The sequence below is a fragment of the Thunnus albacares genome, chromosome 9 (assembly GCF_914725855.1).
Source record: "Thunnus albacares chromosome 9, fThuAlb1.1, whole genome shotgun sequence".
NCBI classification, from domain to species: domain Eukaryota; kingdom Metazoa; phylum Chordata; class Actinopteri; order Scombriformes; family Scombridae; genus Thunnus; species Thunnus albacares.
Window position 1 is genome coordinate 27,799,629 of NC_058114.1, and position 15,621 is coordinate 27,815,249.

The 15,621-nt window shown below is 44.0% G+C and overlaps 1 protein-coding gene across 3 annotated transcripts in view; it reads left to right on the plus strand.

Annotated features, from left to right (window-relative positions):
* herc2 (HECT and RLD domain containing E3 ubiquitin protein ligase 2) overlaps positions 1-15,621 on the plus strand; it is a 42,748-nt gene that overhangs the window by 13,331 nt on the left and 13,796 nt on the right. Inside the window, exons 22-65 of one of the 3 annotated variants that reach the window (XM_044360561.1) lie at positions 93-248; positions 328-513; positions 650-826; positions 918-1,021; positions 1,114-1,264; positions 1,358-1,572; positions 1,674-1,806; positions 2,047-2,174; positions 2,327-2,522; positions 2,929-3,062; positions 3,453-3,629; positions 3,801-3,937; positions 4,129-4,280; positions 4,361-4,552; positions 4,667-4,854; positions 4,971-5,163; positions 5,261-5,443; positions 5,543-5,727; positions 6,035-6,182; positions 6,274-6,470; positions 6,594-6,824; positions 6,947-7,085; positions 7,357-7,503; positions 8,019-8,161; positions 8,285-8,552; positions 8,728-8,870; positions 8,971-9,069; positions 9,160-9,328; positions 9,433-9,558; positions 9,700-9,808; positions 9,896-10,035; positions 10,125-10,315; positions 10,413-10,518; positions 10,615-10,706; positions 10,806-10,981; positions 11,445-11,556; positions 12,437-12,518; positions 12,601-12,835; positions 12,985-13,162; positions 13,444-13,525; positions 13,838-14,009; positions 14,107-14,251; positions 14,710-14,935; positions 15,445-15,616. In XM_044360561.1, coding sequence (XP_044216496.1) covers positions 93-248; positions 328-513; positions 650-826; positions 918-1,021; positions 1,114-1,264; positions 1,358-1,572; positions 1,674-1,806; positions 2,047-2,174; positions 2,327-2,522; positions 2,929-3,062; positions 3,453-3,629; positions 3,801-3,937; positions 4,129-4,280; positions 4,361-4,552; positions 4,667-4,854; positions 4,971-5,163; positions 5,261-5,443; positions 5,543-5,727; positions 6,035-6,182; positions 6,274-6,470; positions 6,594-6,824; positions 6,947-7,085; positions 7,357-7,503; positions 8,019-8,161; positions 8,285-8,552; positions 8,728-8,870; positions 8,971-9,069; positions 9,160-9,328; positions 9,433-9,558; positions 9,700-9,808; positions 9,896-10,035; positions 10,125-10,315; positions 10,413-10,518; positions 10,615-10,706; positions 10,806-10,981; positions 11,445-11,556; positions 12,437-12,518; positions 12,601-12,835; positions 12,985-13,162; positions 13,444-13,525; positions 13,838-14,009; positions 14,107-14,251; positions 14,710-14,935; positions 15,445-15,616 — 7,015 coding nt within the window. The remainder of the gene's footprint in view (positions 1-92; positions 249-327; positions 514-649; positions 827-917; positions 1,022-1,113; positions 1,265-1,357; positions 1,573-1,673; positions 1,807-2,046; positions 2,175-2,326; positions 2,523-2,928; positions 3,063-3,452; positions 3,630-3,800; positions 3,938-4,128; positions 4,281-4,360; positions 4,553-4,666; positions 4,855-4,970; positions 5,164-5,260; positions 5,444-5,542; positions 5,728-6,034; positions 6,183-6,273; positions 6,471-6,593; positions 6,825-6,946; positions 7,086-7,356; positions 7,504-8,018; positions 8,162-8,284; positions 8,553-8,727; positions 8,871-8,970; positions 9,070-9,159; positions 9,329-9,432; positions 9,559-9,699; positions 9,809-9,895; positions 10,036-10,124; positions 10,316-10,412; positions 10,519-10,614; positions 10,707-10,805; positions 10,982-11,444; positions 11,557-12,436; positions 12,519-12,600; positions 12,836-12,984; positions 13,163-13,443; positions 13,526-13,837; positions 14,010-14,106; positions 14,252-14,709; positions 14,936-15,444; positions 15,617-15,621) is intronic. The other 2 variants (XM_044360562.1, XM_044360563.1) reach the window with 2 other exon arrangements.

Genomic DNA, 15,621 nt, shown 5'->3' on the forward strand with positions numbered 1-15,621 from the left:
GAAATGACCTTTCTAGTCTTCCAGATTGGAGTAACTAGAGATCAAGTTTGAAAATTACTCCTAAATGGACAGTTTTGTCTGCTGTTTTGTAGATCCTGAGCTTCTGGGTGTTGGTTCCCTGTTGAAAAAGTACATTGCCCTGCTGTGCACTCACATTGGAGACATCCTCCCAGTGGCAACAAGTATTGCTTCTACCGGTCGCCGCCACTTTGCTGAAGTATCTCGTGTTATTGAAGGAGACCTAACCGGTAATTCCCTCTCTCAAAAGTTGCTGAGTGTGTATATGCAGCATAAATTGTGGATGACTTGCGGTCTTCTCTCCTGCAGGAGTGCTCCTGCCTGAGTTGGTGGTGTCTATCGTCCTCCTCCTCACCATTGACGCTGGTCTGATGCAGGAGACAGGTTCTATCCCTCTCCTGGCTGGTCTCCTGGAGCATCTTGACCGATTTAATCACCTGGCTCCAGGACATGAGAGGGACGATAATGAAGATCTGGCCTGGCCGGGTATTATGGGTATGACACCAGTTGTGTCTTAAAATGTCATTGAAGACGATTTATTAGTATTTAGGTTATAAATATAAGAGGTGAAGACTAGAAGCTTTTCACAGTATGGTTTAGAATGTAACTAGCTCCTTTTCTGCTGTGGCAGGATCGTTCTTCACAGGGCAAAGTTCCAAGAACAATGAAGAGGTGTCCCTCATCCGCAAGGCTGACCTGGAAAATCACAACAAAGATGGTGGTTTCTGGACAGTCATTGACGGAAAGGTCTATGACATCAAGGACTTCCAGGCTCAGTCCCAGTCATTAACAGGAAACAGTATACTGGGTAAGGGTAAAAAATATTTTTTGCAGTGAAATGTGATGTATTAGTCAGAATAAATTTGTACTATGGTATAATAAAATATCTCCTTTTACAGCTCAGTTTGCAGGAGAGGACCCTGTGGTTGCTTTGGAAGCTGCCCTGCAGTTTGAGGACACCAGGGAGTCTATGCAGGCCTTCTGTGTTGGCCAGTATATGGAGGTACCAACTATCCAAATATACATTTTCAAAATGAAATGTCTTGCTTTGTAATTGGTTATAGTCTTTGATATTTTGATGTTTAACATTTACAGCCTAACCAGGAGACAGTCACCACTCCAGACCTCAGCAGTCTGTCCTCCCCACTCATTGACACAGAGAGAAACCTGGGGTTGCTGCTGGGTCTCCATGCCTCCTACCTAGCCAAGAGCACCCCCCTGTCCCCCATGGAAATTGAATGTGCCAGTGGGTTCAATGATTTTCATATTCCAGGTGTTGCTCCTTCCCAGACTCTGCATTGGTTTTAATTTTAATATCAAATTTTATCTCTTTGCACAGAGTGGCTCCAGTCCTCTATATTCTCTGGGGGCTTGCAGACCAGTCAAATCCACTATAACTACAATGAAGAGAAGGATGAAGACCACTGCAGCTCCCTGGGTACAACCACTCCAGATAAGGCCAAACTCTACTCCCGCAGAATAACCCTCAGCGACCACGCACAGCCTTTCCTGCAGGCCATTGCTGACAACAACACTCAGGACCACACTGTGAAGGTACAAGCATGAGAAGTACGACTCCAGATTGGAGATAGTAGCCACACACTGGGTGTGAAACTAAATGATTTCACGTTTTGTTTTTATTTGTGACACTATAGGACTTCCTATGCCAAATAGAGCGTTGCTGTAAGCAGTACCATCTTATTACACCCATCACCTTCCCCCCGGAACACCCTGTGGAGGAGGTCGGCCGCCTGCTGCTCTGCTGCCTGCTCAAACATCAAGACCTCGGTAACCTAGCAACTGGCCTCATACAGGCTGTTTGAGGAGGAATTAGGAGCAATTTTAGCTCACTTGAGCTTTGAAATGGCTTTTTCATAATTGTTAGTTATGCTAAGATGCAATTACATTCTTTTTTCTTTTGCAATTGCACAATGTCCAGCACTTATACTACCAACAAAAGAAAATCATTATATCTGTAATGACCTGCACTTGTATAGCAGTTAAGTATAACATCTCTTCCTGTCACAGGTCACATTGCTCTCTCACTTGTCAGTCAATGTGCCTTGGGTGTGGACCAAGGGAAACAGAGGTCCCTCCCTAAATCTGTGATTGATGTGTGCCGCATGGTCTACCAGGCAAAGTGTTCTTTAATCAAGGTATGATTCCTGCTTTTAACTTGTGTACTATAATAAATAGACATTGATTATGATAATGAAATATTGAGAAGGTAATTTGTTATAGGAGGGGGAAATGAGGAGGAATGGGACTTTAAATTTGGACTTGTATTCTTTGTCCTGCTTATTTTTAGACCCATCAAGAACAAGGACGCTCTTACAAAGAGGTGTGTGCTCCTGTCATTGAGCGTCTGCGCTTCCTGTTTAATGAGCTGCGTCCAGCTGTAAGCAACGACCTGTCTATAGTGTCCAAACTGAAGCTGCTGAGCTCTCAGCCGCGCTGGAGGAGGATCACCCAAAAACTCATCAGGGACCGCAGGAAAAAAAGAGGTGGGCTATTCTAAACTAGCTTTATTGGAAAACTTATAAACCATAGTAACACAATTTTGAAAAGTAAAAGGATACCGGAGGAGTGGAGAAGAAGTGTTCTGCTACCGATTTTCAAGAACAAGGGTGATGTGCAGCGTTGTAGTAACTACAGAGGTATAAAGTTGATCAGCCAAGCATGAAGTTATGGGAAAGAGAAGTGGAAGCAAGGTTAAGAGGAGAGGTGATGATTAGTGAGCAGCAGTATGGTTTCATACCAGCAAAGAGCACTATAGATGCAATGTTTGCTTTGAGAATGTTGATGGAGAGGTATAGAGAAAGAGGAAGATAAACCATAGTAATAGGGTGTTATTTTTGTGTTCATTACTTCTTAATTGAAATGTATGTATGTTATCTGTTTTTTCTTTAGTGCCTAAAAAGTCAGAATCTGCTGACATAGAAGAGCCAAAGCTGGAGAATGAAGGGACCAATGAAGAAGAACTTAATGTTCACATCAGCCCCACACCTGCTGATAGGAAATCACCCATGAGCAAGACATCCAAGGTACTTGAGTTTCATTTCATCATTTTTTCATAAGATATTGAAAAGATATAAATGTAAAAAGATATATCCACCTTATTTATATCAATTATGGTAGACAGTATTAGAAAAACCTCTACAGTTATACAATCCAACAGCCTCCAAAATGACCATAAAGTTGAATTAACACCTCTGTAAATCAGTTTTAATATAAACTGAAGATTATAGCCATGAAGGTAGAATATAATGCAGGGCTGCTGTATTAGAGTGCATTAGTTTGAGCTAACTGTGCATGATAAACTGATAACTTTGTGTTTGATTGTTCCCTTATACAGTCAAAATATCATGGCAAAGACAACACAGTGGCTATGTTTGTATATTTTAACATCCCTGTATTGTTTAATTCCTTTCCAGCAGGACAAGTGGCAGCCGCTTCTTAACACTGTCACCAGTGTCCACAAGTACCGTTGGCTGAAACACAGTGTTCAGGGTGCCTTTTCTCAGTCCAGCCTTATGGGCACCATAGTGGAGTTTGCACTGAAGGAGGAGCCCTTGGATGTGGAGAAGATGAGGAAGTGTCTTCTTAAGCAGGTGACTGGAAAGCAACAAATCATCACTATCTTCAAGTAGTCAGTGTGATATTATATCAAAACATATAGAGGCAAATAAAGAAGTATGCAAATTACTGTCATGGATACAAGTCATTCTCAACTTTGGGAAACTGGACAAAGCATGACACATGTTAACTCTGTTTCATTATAGCTGGAGAGGGCTGAGGTGAGGCTGGAGGGCATCGACACCATGCTGAAGTTGGCCTCCAAAAGCTTCCTGCTGCCTTCTGTGCAGTATGCAATGCTCTGTGGCTGGCAAAGGGTTATACCAGAAGGGACCAACATTGGGTAGGTCAACATTTTTGGAGTTTTGGTAAAAAGGATTCTAGTGATTTTATACCGCAGGGCATCACAAAAGCAATTCATGTAATCTTGTGTGTCTGTGAAAGCAAATCATCCACTAATAATGTTAAAATGATGACAAGTGTATTAGCTTTTGGATGTTGATATTTTAGTTATGTTTCAACTATCTTTTTCAGAGAGCCCCTGTCTGACTGCCTGAAGGACGTGGATCTGATCCCTCCCTTCAACCGTATGCTTTTGGAGGTGACCTTCGGCAAGTTGTATTCCTGGGCCATCCAGAACGTTCGCAACATCCTGCTTGAGGCCAGCGCCCGCTTCAAAGAGCTCGGTGAGTGACGTGGGGTAAATTGCTACTATTGTGATAGATTTCTATAACTAGTTATATTGACTTGTTTTTCTCATAACCAGGTGTGCAGCCTGTTCCCTTGCAAACCATCACCAATGAGAACCCAGCGGGACCAAGCCTCGGAACCATTCCACAAGCCCGCTTCCTCCTGGCCATGATACATATGTTGTCCCTCAAACATGGGGCTAACAGTCTCAGTCTCTTGCTCAATTCTGGCATCCTGGCCCTCACACAGAGTATCCTCAGGCTCGTAGGTGAGTGCTGTCTAATCAAATGCTCAGCAGTCATAGCCAGAAGAGAAGCAGTGAACACCTGTGCGCATTCATGAATAGAATATATTAAAGTGTTCAATGTCTCTCATTTTCCAGGACCGAGCACAGACAGCAGTGAGGAGGACCTGAGTTTATGCGCACACGGAGGCTCAGCCACAGTACTGGAGGAGTCCAGAAAGGAGGCTGCCCCCACCCCACTACCTGCCTCTGGCCCTGAGCTGGCTGCCATGATGAAGATAGGCACCAGGGTCATGAGGGGAGTCGACTGGAAATGGGGAGATCAGGTACCTGAATCCATTTTTCAGTCACTCTGACAGTTGATGGGCTACTGTTTTGTAAAAGTAAAGTGGAGTGAAAAAGCCCACTGTTCAGTATGTGACCCTCTACATGCTTTGTGCAGGATGGTCCAGCACCAGGTCTCGGCAGGGTTATTGGAGAGCTGGGTGAGGATGGTTGGATCAGGGTCCAGTGGGATACAAGCAGCACCAATTCCTACAGGATGGGCAAAGAGGGCAAGTATGACCTAAAACTGGCAGAGCCACCACCAGCCACCCAGCCCCCCACCGAGGACTCAGACACAGAGGATGACACGGGTCAGTTCGCATCGCTGCTTTAGTGCAAATCACCACAGGTACAAGCAAAATGTGAGGTTCAAGCAATGACATCAACAATCTCTCCTCCTTGTTACAGAAGGTGAGCTGATGGAGAAGAGCAGCCACCCGACAGCTATGATGCTAACCAGCACCGTCAACCTGCTGAAGACATTGTCTCTATCGTCTGGGATCTATGCAGACGTGGTGCAAACTGACGCCACACGGACTCTGTGTGGGCTGCTGAGGATGCTCGTGGAAAGTGGAGCTAATGACAAGACAGGTAACTGAACTGCCATTTTAATAAGACATTTTTTTTTTTTTTTTTTACAAAACACGTTTATTTCGGTATTATCTGACGTGACCCATCTTTTTTCTTCAGGCTGTCACTCCCACAGGCTGGTGTCGCGGGAGCAGCACAGGAGCTGGTGTACACTGGGCTTCATACGCAGCATCGCTCTCATGCCCCAAATGTGCAGCACCCTCAGCACCTCTGCGTGGATCAGCCTGCTCATCCGAATTGTCGAGGGACACCAGTCCTTCAATGCCATCACTCTGCAGAGACAGGTGGGTTACCATGATTGCGTGTTGTATTGCTGTCATGATGCGGTTTCTGTGAAAACATTGACAAATTTTACTATAGAGGTTCTGTAGGGAAAAGGAGGATGAGGAGCTAATCCAGCACCCCAAATCCATTTAAAATTCCTTGAAGAGGCCAAAGATGGCATTTCTTCATAACTTCTCTTGATGAAAAATAGTTAAAATACTTTATTCTTTTGGCAATTTCAGTGTTCATTTATTTATAATGTTGTAGAAAGGAGGATGATCTCTAGAAGTAACACCTACTTGTCTTGTGCATTCTCTGCATTTCCAGATCCTGGCCCTACGTCTCCTGCAGGCAGTCCTGCCTTCGTGGGACAAGATGGAGCGCTCTCAGGACATGAAGTTCCTGGTGGAGAAGTTGTTCAGCTTTTTGGGAAGCCTACTAAGCACCTGCTCCTCAGATCTGCCACTTCTCAGAGGTGCACTTGTAAATCACACTCAGGCTTTAAGTGAATATCTGGTGTTTTCTCTGTAGTATGAATTTTTAAATTTGCCACTTCCCCCTTGCAGAGGGTTCCCTACGAAGGAGGAAGTCACGCCCTCAAGCATCTCTTACGGCCACTCACAGCAGCACTCTGGCTGAAGAGATTGTTGCTGTCCTGCGTACTCTGCACTCTCTTGGCCAGTGGAACAGCCTGATAAATGATTACATCAACACTCAGCTGAGTTCCATCGGAGATGTTATGGCAAGCTGCCAGTCTGAAGCAGTAAGAATGATTGCATTATTATGGATCCAGTTATTGTGTGTGTTAGTGCTTTCATTCTGCCTACATTTATACAATTCATTCTCTTCTAATGGTGATTATAAAAGCCCCCTCTCCTAATTTCAGTGTTTCCTGGAGGAGTATTTTCCTGATTCTGAGGGTCCAAGAGTGGGCAGTCTAATGGCAGTGCTGGCAGTGATTGGAGGGATTGATGGGCGCCTCAGACTAGGAGGTCAGGTTGTTCATGAGGAGTACGGAGAGGGAACAGTCACTCGCATCACCCCTAAAGGACGCATCACTGTCCAGTTTCATGAGATGAGGACCTGTAGGGTTTGCTTACTCAGCCACCTCAAACCGGTATGGAAGTGTTTAGATGCTCATGTGTGTACACACAACTTTCAAATTAGCTCTACTTTCACTTTAGGCAAATTCATTTGACAAAAATACTGATTATCTTTTTTTGTTGTCATTTTCCTCAGCTGCCGGCAGTATCCTTCAGTGTGCAGAACCTGCCCTTCACTGAGCCCATGTTGGCAGTTTGGGCCCAGCTGGTCAGCCTAGCTGGAAGCAAATTGGAGAAACAGCGCATGAAGAAGTCCCTCAGTCGAGGACTTACAGGTACAGAAACTGCTGAGAAGCACAACACAAATGTTGTAGACTTGATGGACTCACATGTGACTCATAAACATAATAGAAAATAAAATACTGTTTACTGTATTTAGACTAATCTCTGCTGAAGTGTTCAGGCAATAAGCAAGACTTTGTTCTAACGATAAATGATAGCTGGTCTCATTTCTTCTTTACAAATAATAACCATGACAAAACGGTTTCAAGCTGTGGAGGATGCTTTGATATTGAATTAATTTAATCAAAGCCATTGTGTTTCCAGCTGACCAGGTGGACATCCATTTGCTGCGGTGCCAGCAGCTGCGGCTGTATATTTTAAAGGCAGCACGGGCCCTGCTCTCTCACCAGGACAAACTCAGGCAGATTCTCTCCCAGCCGGCGGTTGCGGACATAGGACCCAACCCCAGCGGTAAGATCTCCCCCAATAATGGGCTGCTGTTTGTGAGACAAAGTGAGATAAGGAAAAACTATGGAATTATGAAACTAAAAATGTTTCCTGTGAGTGTTGCCTATGTCAGAACATTTTTATGAGGTACAAATAATTTGGGCTCATTAAGTGTAGTGACCCTCCCATCTGTCTGCTGTGCAGTGAGACTGGGTGAGCGTTTGGTCACGAAGAGCTGTGTTTACACATTAAATACCAATTCTTTTGATACAGCACAATAGCTACCGTGTGGGAAGAGAAACTTTGCAGTGTTTGATTAACGAGACTGCTTACCTTGCACAGGTTGGAGGTTTCCCTGAGATTACATGTGGGTGGATGTAAACTGAGTTGCTGATAAGAGTTTATACAAACATTCTTTTATTAACAGAACTTTGAAACACCATTCTGCTGTTATCTTAGCCAATTATGTTTCATTAGATTTGGATGAAATGTATCTTTGTTGACTGTTATCTTGTATCTCTTTCTTTTTTTGTTTGCAGAGGATCCAGTTGTGTCTTCTCCTGACGTGGGAGACCTGTCACCTGAGGGTCCCCTGCCTCCACTGATCCTCCTGCAACAGCTGCTGTCCGCTGCCACTCAGCCCTCCCCCATCAAAGCCATTTTTGACAGACAGGAGATGGAGGTGAGGCGACAGACTAAACTTTAGAAAGCTGGTGTTACATCAGTGTTAGTTGTTGTGTTGCATACATTAGAGCTGGTGTGTTTTAGTTTGACCTCAGTGTTATCTGCATATCGTTGTATATAGGCGGCAGCTCTGGCAGTGTGTCAATACCTGGCTGTGGAATCCGCCCACCCGTCCTCTCCACTGTTTGAGGAGAGCAGCTCCAGTGAGGCCACCACACCCGTGACCATACAGCATGTCAGACCACCCAAACAGAAAAAACAGAAGACCTCCCCTGTGCCTCCTTTACCCATAGTCCTCCAGCTAATGGAGATGGGGTTCCCACGGAAAAACATTGAGTTTGCCTTGAAGTCACTGTCTGGAACTACAGGCAGTGCGTCTGGTGTCCCAGGTAGGACATAAACCTGAGTACACTTTTAATGACACTTTCTCCCTCTAAACAAACACTGTCACTTAAATTATGTAGCTGTCACTGCAGCGATGTGTCTGCTAGTTTATATCCCAGTTCTAAGTGATATCATGTTTTGAGAGATACTTTTTAGAGACTAATTGAGCATATACAACAGGTGTGGAGGCTTTGGTGAGCTGGCTGCTGGACCATCCAGACGTTCATGTCATCGAGCTGTCAGACGCAGACACTGTGTCAGATGAATACTCTGATGAGGAGGTTCTGGAGGAGCTGGAAGAGACTGAGCCAACATTCCCTGTGGTACATCACTTTCACATTATTTGTCCCTCAGCTGATCAAGTCCTTCTTATGACATAATTAATAACAACTTAATTATAATATTGCCTGTGTGTTACTTTAGCCTCCAGGCGCAGTGGTGACTGAAAGCCAGACATTTAAGAAAAGATCAGATTTCCAGAGCAACGATGATTACGCTGTGTATGTGAGAGAGAACATTCAGGTAAGAGCCTTTCAGGATCGACTGAAACAGCCATAAAGAGGTGTGACACAAGTGATGGATCACTAACTTTCTGTTTTGACTCTTCCGCAGGTGGGGATGATGGTGAAGTGCTGCAGAACGTACGAGGAAGTGTATGACGGAGATGTCGGGAAAGTGATTAAACTGGACAGAGATGGGCTTCATGACTTAAATGTGCAATGTGACTGGCAGCAAAAAGGTGGAACTTACTGGGTCCGCTACATCCACATCGAACTGCTTGGTAAGCTTTGTCGATGGCTGACATGATTGAGAAGTGACTTGATGCTGGAATTGGTAACTAGAAGTGACTCTGACATGTTTTATGATTATTATTTGCTTTTCCAGGATTCCCACCACAAAGTTCTCCTTCTCATATAAAGATTGGTGACAAAGTCAGAGTGAAACCCACAGTCACAACACCAAAGTACAAATGGGGCTCTGTCACTCACAGAAGTGTTGGTGTTGTGAAAGGTAAGTGATTCTTTAGGCTTTAAACTGATTATTCTTTCCAATTTTTATTCTGTTTATAAACTAAACAAATACCTCAATTAAAGATGCTGTAACCTGAATCCTCCGTTTTCTGTTCTAATGGAGTTAAATTGTTTGTTTTAGCTTTCAGTGCCAATGGAAAGGATGTGATAGTAGACTTCCCACAGCAGTCCCACTGGACTGGTTTGTTGTCTGAGATGGAACTGGTGCCAAGCGTTCACCCTGGAGTGAGGTAGGGATATGTTTAAGGTTCCTGTCTGCCCAATTAGCTGTGTATCTCAACATGTTGTTCATGTGCACACTCTTATGTTCCCTGAAGGTGTGATGGCTGTCAGATGTTCCCTATAAATGGCCCGAGGTTCAAGTGCAGGAATTGTGACGATTTCGACTTCTGTGAAAACTGCTTCAAAACTCGCAAACACAACACCAGGCATTCTTTTGGCAGAATCAACGAACCCGGTTAGTCACACATTCACTCAGATAGTATGCCTGATGGTTCTGTGTGCATGCATATGGGAAAACCTCATATTTATCTTCCTTGCAATTAGGCCAGTCTCCAGCATTCTGCGGCCGCTCAGGAAAACAGCTCAAGAAGCATCACAGCAGCCAGCGTGGGATGCTGATTGACGACTGGTCTCGTGCTGTCAAGAGCCTCAATGTCTCATCGTCGGTTAACCAGGCCTCACGCCTCATTGACTGCAGTGATCAGTGTTGGCAGTCGTCCGGCTCGCAGGGAAAGGTGGGAGATAGAATTACGCCCCTAAATAGCCTGAATGACAGTCAATTTACTGTAGTTTTGCTTTATTAAAATGTAATGCATCATCTTTTCTCTGCAGCACTGGATTCGGCTTGAGCTCTTTCCAGACGTTCTCGTGCACAGGCTGAAGATGATTGTCGACCCAGCGGACAGCAGCTACATGCCCTCGCTAGTGGTGGTGTCAGGTGAGTTACATTTATAATGTTTTCTCAACATGATGTTTTGAACAAGAGCAAGAAGTTTTTAATCATCAGAAGTAACGTTTTTCACTTAATATACAGGCGGAAGCTCTTTGAACAACTTAATTGAGCTGAAGACGATTAACATCAACCCCACAGACACCACCGTCCTTCTTCTTAGTGACTGCACTGAGGTTGGTTGGCTCAAGACTTTGTAAATCACATCAACTTTTAATTATTCTTTATTGCCTTAAAAAATGATTATTGTAATAACTTGAATGTCTTCCCTCCAGTATCACAGATACATTGAGATTGCAATCAAGCAGTGCCGCAGCTCTGGGATAGACTGCAAGATTCATGGACTTGGCATTGTGGGACGCATCAGAGCAGAGGACGAAGACCTCGCTACAGTGCCTTTCCTGGCATCTGACAATGAAGAAGAGGACGATGACAAAACTGTCACTGGGAGGTATGGTCTAACAGATAAATTTTTCAGTGCTGATTGTCCAATGCTCTTCACACTTGAAGAATATGGTAAATTCAGGATGTTTTCCCCGTCTTTAGCAAACATGAGGTGTCTGCTGCTCCTGCTCATCCTTATTTGATTCTAAACTTTAGTTTTATCAGTGTACCAATAAAGTGAAGGTGTAGAGCACATGTCTGCTGACACACTTTCACGGGTTTCTAAGTATATGCACTCAGATGCCTTCTTTACTGCCTCGCTGAAAGATTACAAGAACATTAAGCATCAAGTACATCATTGCTAAAAGAGTGTCTTTGATTTGTTTGTGTGCTATAAATATACAGCTAAGTTAAGTAGGACACAGTTGTATTCTTTCTTCATTTGAAAAACAATCAGGACAAGGAAATAAAAAATAAAATGTAGTGAACTCATATGCGTGACCTCAGTGTGCATTTGTTTTCCTTCTCAGTCTTGCTAGGAAGAAGTCGTCAGGATTGGAGTCTGCAGCCACCATCAGGACCAAAGTGTTTGTCTGGGGGCTGAATGACAAGGACCAGCTGGGCGGACTGAAGGGTTCTAAGGTGCAGCCTGCCACAAAATCAAATAATTCAAGTTCAAGGCTTGAACAGATATGACCAAGTGTTTAAGTGTTTTCCTAGTTAGATGCCAGTCATTATATTTACTAGCTTTTTATTTTTTTAAAATACAATTTGCACAAATATATTCTTCTGATTAGTGTACTTTCTCCCAAAGTCAATTTCCATATGTTCTGTTTGGAACACAATACTCCATTTCAAGTACAAGTCCTCCATTGAATTTTTTATTCAAGTAAGAGTATTAAAGTCTCAGCAGCAAAATGTACTTCTATTATCAAAAGTAAAAGTTTTCCTCATGCAGCATAAAGCCCCTTTCAGAGTAGTAAATTACTCTATGTTAAATAATTGGATTATTATACCTGCTGTATTCACATGTAAGGAGCATATTGATGTTACGTCTGGTCCAGCCGGAGGTAATTTTAACTATTTAACCTACTATTTGATAATTTAATCTATAACCACGTATCTTGCAAGGACCTGTAAGGTGACGAGTAACTATTACTGTCAGGTAAATCTAGTGGAGTTGAAAGTACAATATATTCCTCTAAAATGTAGCGAAGGAAAAGTATAAAGTAGCATAAAATGGAAATACTCAATTGTACTTGAGTACAGTTCTTAAGTAAATGTAGGCTACTTACTTTTCACCAGTGACTCCATTGTATCCAATCTGCCACACAGGCCCATGCTCTGTCTTGTGATTATTGAACAGTTTGTGGTTACTGTATGAGACGCACATTTGAGGATGTGTCAAACATGTATAACCACCGTTGTAGAGAATATACTGAAGAGGGGACCAGATGCATCCTGTGTAAAAAGCTCAGAAGCTGCTGCTTTCTCTAATCACTTTTGTTTGTGTTCTTCACAGATCAAGGTGCCTTCCTTCTCTGAAACGCTCTCTGCGCTCAATGTGGTACAAGTCGCTGGTGGTTCCAAAAGCCTCTTTGCAGGTGGGTGAGCAATGCTTTTGGAGTGTATGTAGTTATACAACATGCACATACATTGTATGTAACCAACGTGTCACTGTTTCAGTGACGGTGGAGGGGAAGATTTACGCTTGTGGAGAGGCTACGAACGGAAGGTTAGGCCTGGGACTGTCCAGTGGGACCATCCCGATCCCCCGTCAGATCACTGCTCTCAGTAACTATGTGGTGAAGAAGGTCGCCGTGCATTCAGGAGGGCGACATGCCATGGCCCTGACTGTGGATGGGAAGGTCTTCTCCTGGGGAGAGGGAGACGATGGCAAACTGGGACACTTCAGCAGAATGTATGAATCTCAGTTTGGGTATTTTTTAAATGGTTAGATAGATCATAATGTCAGTCATTATTGTCCAGAATGTGAATCAATCTCCATAGTTATGGTGTTGTGGACATTTTTTTATTCACAATTAAAGAACAGTAAGATTTTTCTCTTAGGAACTGTGACAAGCCTCGGTTGATTGAAGCACTGAAGACCAAACGAATCCGCGACATCGCCTGCGGCAGCTCTCACAGTGCAGCGATCACCTCCAGTGGGGAGCTGTATAGCTGGGGTTTAGGGGAATACGGCCGCCTCGGACATGGGGATAACACAACTCAGCTGAGGCCTAAACTGGTATGTGTGTGATCCACCGCAAACATTTCTTTACTTCACAGGTTCGCTGACGGCTTGAAGTTAGATCTTAGACATTATAATAGGAACTGAGTGAGAGCTCTGAGAGTGTAATTTTACTTTGGCTGCTTCATATATCATTGTTTCAAGAAAGGCAAATATTTACACCCAATAACTTACATGTACTTTATGTAGAACTTGATTTTTTAATGATATTTCACTGCCATGAATCCTTGCTGCCTCCATTCCTGATTGCTGCTGCTTGCCTTGTCTTCGTCATCCAGGTGAAAGTGCTTCTGGGGCACCGTGTTATCCAGGTGGCTTGTGGGAGCAGGGATGCTCAAACTCTAGCTCTCACTGATGAAGGTATTTCTATTAATGCACTCAAAGGTACTCTTGTGGAGTTTTTGACCAAGCATGGAGGTGCAACACAGTGTAAACAATGCAGGCTCTAAAACATGCAGAAAGGCTTTGTAATTGTTTTATCAAGAGAGAAATTCAACATGTATCTGATGCCTTAATATTACACAAAGGGCATTGTGGCATTTTAGTGAGAAACCCTGAATATAAACAAAACCTCTAATACTCGTTAGAAGTTTTCTATGGTTTTGTTTTGGTGCTGATGGATATGTTTCAGTTTCTCGTTGGTAAGGTTTTTTTTTCTTTATGTTTTCCCAGGGTTGGTGTTCTCCTGGGGTGATGGGGATTTTGGGAAGCTGGGTCGTGGAGGCAGCGAGGGCTGCAACATCCCTCAGAACATAGAGAGGCTCAACGGGCAAGGTGTCTGCCAAATCGAATGTGGAGCTCAGTTCTCCTTGGCTCTTACCAAATCTGGAGTAGTGTGGACCTGGTAAGATGGATGAATGAACAATTACGCAATGATTCAGAATCTGCCATCTATAGCTATAGTATGGATATATATATATACTGTTTGTATTTCCAAACAGGGGCAAAGGTGACTATTTCCGACTGGGCCATGGCACTGATGTCCATGTGCGGAAGCCTCAGATGGTGGAGGGACTGAGAGGCAAAAAGATTGTCCATGTTGCTGTTGGAGCGCTACATTGTTTAGCTGTTACAGATACAGGACAGGTTTGTACTGACCTCCACCAACAGAGCATATCGTTCAAGTACTCTGCACTTACTGCCATGGCACTGTTCCAGATATGTGAATTTCTCCTTCCGCCCTGAGAGTTCATTTATCGACTCTCAAACTACTTCTCCAGGCACCTCTGACCTTTGCTGTTAGAGAGCTTCATTCACATTGTATAATACCTTTCATCAGAACAAATTTAATAATGTTAACACATCATTACTATGATGAGAGGCAGCTACTGAATGTTTAATAGCAGCTGAGGTACTTTAAGAGGTTGTTAAGATTGAGAGCTTGGAGCAGTGTCATTTCTTTAGTCCCTAGCTCATGGGTCCCTACATGTTTTAGCAGTGATTTAAGGTTTTCTTTGGGCTGTTCTGAGACACATGAGCTAACAGTGTTTTATACTGAACACTGACCAAAATTAACTCTAATCCAAGTTGTGATTCTCTGTCAGGTGTTTGCGTGGGGTGACAATGACCATGGACAACAGGGGAACGGCACCACCACAGTTAACAGGAAGCCCACCCTGGTGCAGGGTCTGGAGGGACAAAAGATCACTCGAGTGGCCTGTGGCTCCTCCCACAGCGTGGCCTGGACCACTGTAGATGTGACCACACCCTCAGTTCACGAGCCAGTCCTTTTCCAGACTGCCAGGGACTCCCTCGGTGCATCCTATTTAGGTAATCCTCCCTGTCCACGTTAACACAACTTACTCACACATTCTTTGTCAAACCTGATGATAGAGGTTATAAATATAGGGGTTTTTTTTAGATGTGAAGCAGCTCTTGGAACTGCTTGTAAGTTACTCACTAACTCGGCTGCAGAGCGTCCACCGGGGGGGAAGCTGTTCAGTCATTGTCCAGCCTGTTCTACACATACCAACATGTGCCACGTGCAGGAAAGAAAAGCAATAGCAGCAACATTTTAGACCTGGCACCTTTGTCAAAGTTGCAGAAGGTGTGTCTTTCCTTGCCTGTAGATGGCAGACATCGGCATGTCTACATCTGTAGGACTAAACTGCTGCTGCAGTTGATTTTCCTACCAACAGGTGGCACAGGTTGGACTAGAACTGCAGGTCTCAATCTGCTGGCGCTGCAGCTCTGCAATTAGCTGATGATGGTTGGGGCTGGTTCAGGGTACTTCACATCATTGACAGTGTGTCTCATTGTTTTGGTGTTGTACACCACAGGTGTCCAGTCAGACAGTGACTCATCAGCTGTGAGCAACAAGATGAGCGGGCAGAGCAGCGTGAAACCTAATCGACCCTCACTGGCCAAGATTCTCCTCAGTCTGGACGGCAACCTGGCCAAACAGCAAGCTCTGTCTCATGTGCTGTCAGCCCTCCAAATCATGCATGCAAGGTTTG